Consider the following 3,213-nt stretch of genomic DNA (forward strand, 5'->3'; position numbering starts at 1 on the left):
ACTCTTAGTTCAGGCCTCACGTGATATTCATATACCTTTTCTTTCGTATCCTTCGTTAGAGAAAACCGCGCGTGATTTTCAGAACCAGACCTTGTTTTCACTTCTTGTGACTTATGAGAGAGTGACAGGTTGAACCAATCAATGCTTCATGGATTTCATCGCCTTCCCACGGACAACACTTCCCTTTCACCCTGTTTCAGAAAACATGCAAAAAACTCGATGGAATAGGAAATTTCACGCTTACTTGGATCTTTTTTATCTGCTTTTCATTTTCCTTTTCTACAATGATGTTGGGCAAACAAGATTGGTTTAATACTGACGGGGCGTGGCCAAAGGATGCTACCTCTTCAGCTTTAAATGTGTACCTAAAAGAGAAATGAAATCAGTCACGCATTTCCAACTGGACAAAAAAGAAAAAGGAAGAACACCCCATGTGATGCCTATGTTTGCTTTCTCGGTCCACCCTGGTTATCACATAAAGTTAATGTACCTAATTATCATATTTAACTTAAAGTCCTTTCAAGAAAAAAAAAACTCAAAGAAAATATCTCAATTGTATGATAATTGATAATCGAACCCACCACAGATTCATCATCTGATCGTTGTCAATTAATTTTAGGATATGTTCATAGTCACTTTGATGAGATGCATCAAATATTTTTTCCCATTACACTCCAAACTAAACAGTAAAAAGTTTCCCCAAAATTATTTGTCTTGTCAAAATGGCATGCAGGCAATTTGGACCTTTTCCTAATAACTTATTGGTTTCTAATGTTGAAATATAGGAGAGGCTGCATTTTCTACTTAGCTCGATATTTGTCAGTGCAGTTAACAATATACTAGTTGTTTTTAAATTAGATAATATTTTCATGAATAAATATTAGAGTAATAATAAGATATATTATATTAAAAAATAATATTACTAAAAGAAACGGTCTTAAACTAAAAAAAATAAACTTCAAATAGACTTAAAGCCTTAATTTGAGAATTAATTAATACTTTGGTACTAATGCAATCCAGGCAATAGAGAAAGTTTCATGCTTCGTTAGGAGACATTATGATAAATACACTTCTTACATATTAACATGTGTTAATTAATTTCACAAATTAAGTCGAGGACCCACACTTTGGATGATAGGAAGACAAGACAAGCGACAAAGTCATAAAAAAAAGGATAAAAATATTAAGTGGTGCCACACTGGGACCCTTCCGTCTGCGCGCCACCTCACCTGACTCGACCCCCCGCGTGGGTCTACCACTGTTTGGTTCCAGTTCTATTTCTCACTCTCTGGTTCACTAGCTCTTCTGCCATTATTCAAGAAAATCATCATCTTTCTTTTGTTGTTATTTATTTTTTTAAAAAGCAGGCAATTCACTTATATATAATGGCCTTCGAATCAATTCAAATCCTTCAGTTTCCCCGTACCTACAAAGAAAATACTAGCCCCGCCCGCTTCGGACTTATTTTTCTTCATTGGTTTTTATCTTTTTGATAAACTCTTGAAAGCAACCTTACACCTTCTCCTCTTTCAGTTACTTCTCTGTCTTGTTAAAAAAATATGGCTTCCTGTGAATTTGACAATGTTAAGGTGGAGAAAGAAGATGCTTTGTGGAGGTACAACATGGAGAGGAATTTGAGGATCGGTCTTAGCTTCGTCGGGTTTTTGTTGGTTTTGTTTTTGCTGTCGGTTTTCTTGTTACCCTCTTTGATCCCTCCCACCGTGGAGATTGCTGGAGATTTTCGTAGATATTCGGTTTCCACTTTTAATAAGCCGCTCTTCAGTTTCATCCTCGTAAACATCATCATCCTCGCTGTTTATGTTTTGTCTAACCGAGGTCAGATCCATAAACAAACCGCCGGTACTGATATCTACGACGAGTATGTTAGCTCTCGACCAAGTGTACCCATGTCGGCCACAGACGAGACCATGGTGGACAAACAAATGATCCTGGTGAAAAATGCGGCTGCTCTACTTTCTCCGGTAAAGCAGCAACGTACGGCCAGTGACCGTGATACAATTACAGAGACAAAACGTTCCGTTTCCCCAGTAAAACAACCACCTACGGAGGACCGTACAGATCCAACCCAAGTGATCAAGCAAAAGGAGTACCGAAGATGTCGATCGATGGTTTCAGAATCTCGAAACCAACGAACCCGCGAGTTTCGGAGGTCGGAGACGACCATGATAAGCCGAGAGCTGGTGATTTCAGACACAGAGCCACCGAGGACATCAATGGATGAGATGAGCAGCGAAGAGTTTCAGTTGATAATAGATAGTTTCATTGCCGACAAAAAGAAAACCCTGATGCGAGAAAACAATGCCCATTACACCGAGATGAAAGAAAAGTGCATGTCAATTGTGGTTAAGAGTTGATTGATTGTTAGACAAAAACTAGTGAGTTAAGACATAATCTATCTCGATATTCCAATGAGAAGGCCTATCAGGATCTATATTGTTAATTACCTTGTGATAAGATTTCCCAGGTTTTGTGGGATGATCATGCTTTATGCAATATCTTGCTCTTTTATATTATTACTTTATATCTATCGTTTGTCACTTTAATGCCTTTCTCCCCTTAATCTACGTATCATATCTTCCCTGGATCTGTGTTTCTGTTTGACTCTGAGTCATACGTGCAACTATGGGTGTATTCTTTTCTGGGTAAAAAGATGGAATTACATTCTGATTATTAAAGGATAAAATTTCTTGAGGGCATAAAACAGAAACTAACAGCTAGCCTCGGAATTCAGAGCCAATAAAGCTCCTGTAATTGTCCTGCTCAGCTGGGAATATTTGATCACATTACAGTTTTTTATCCTCTTTTCTGTGTATCATTCTCTTCATGTTTCCTCTTTTAAATTAGCCGGATCTTATGTTTCTGTCTATATGCAGAGATTCTTTCGCAGGGATTATTATGCAGGGATAAATTCCAGTTACAGACGCACATATGATTTTAATGACTGCATATGAATACTGATTAGCTATGTATTTATGTATTTATTTATACATGCATTGCATTTTATCTAAATTTTTAATTTTCTGACTGCCGGAGGTCTTCCACGGAAGCTACTCTCAACCTGGCGTTGGGGGTAGCCTACTACCCTACCTCCCCCTTACCTCATACATATGGGAATTGGGTTTTGTTGTTGTTGTTGTTGTATTCCAGTTTTTTATCCTCCGGCGGGAGAATTCATTTCAACTGCTCTAACCG

General features: G+C 37.9%; 1 protein-coding gene across 1 annotated transcript; it reads left to right on the plus strand.

Annotated features, from left to right (window-relative positions):
- Positions 1–1,559: 1,559 nt before the first annotated feature.
- LOC120216768 lies at positions 1,560–2,375 on the plus strand. Its single transcript, XM_039214103.1, has one exon. The coding sequence runs from the start codon at positions 1,560–1,562 to the stop codon at positions 2,373–2,375; it is 816 nt and encodes a 271-aa protein (XP_039070034.1).
- Positions 2,376–3,213: the final 838 nt, after the last annotated feature.

Source organism: Hibiscus syriacus, unplaced genomic scaffold (genome assembly GCF_006381635.1).
Source record: "Hibiscus syriacus cultivar Baekdansim isolate YM2019G1 unplaced genomic scaffold, ASM638163v2 tig00110163_pilon, whole genome shotgun sequence".
Lineage (NCBI taxonomy): Eukaryota > Viridiplantae > Streptophyta > Magnoliopsida > Malvales > Malvaceae > Hibiscus > Hibiscus syriacus.

Bases quoted from the DNA above. Each gene is read 5' to 3' on its own strand.
- LOC120216768 (XM_039214103.1), top strand. From the start codon at position 1,560: ATGGCTTCCTGTGAATTTGACAATGTTAAGGTGGAGAAAGAAGATGCT.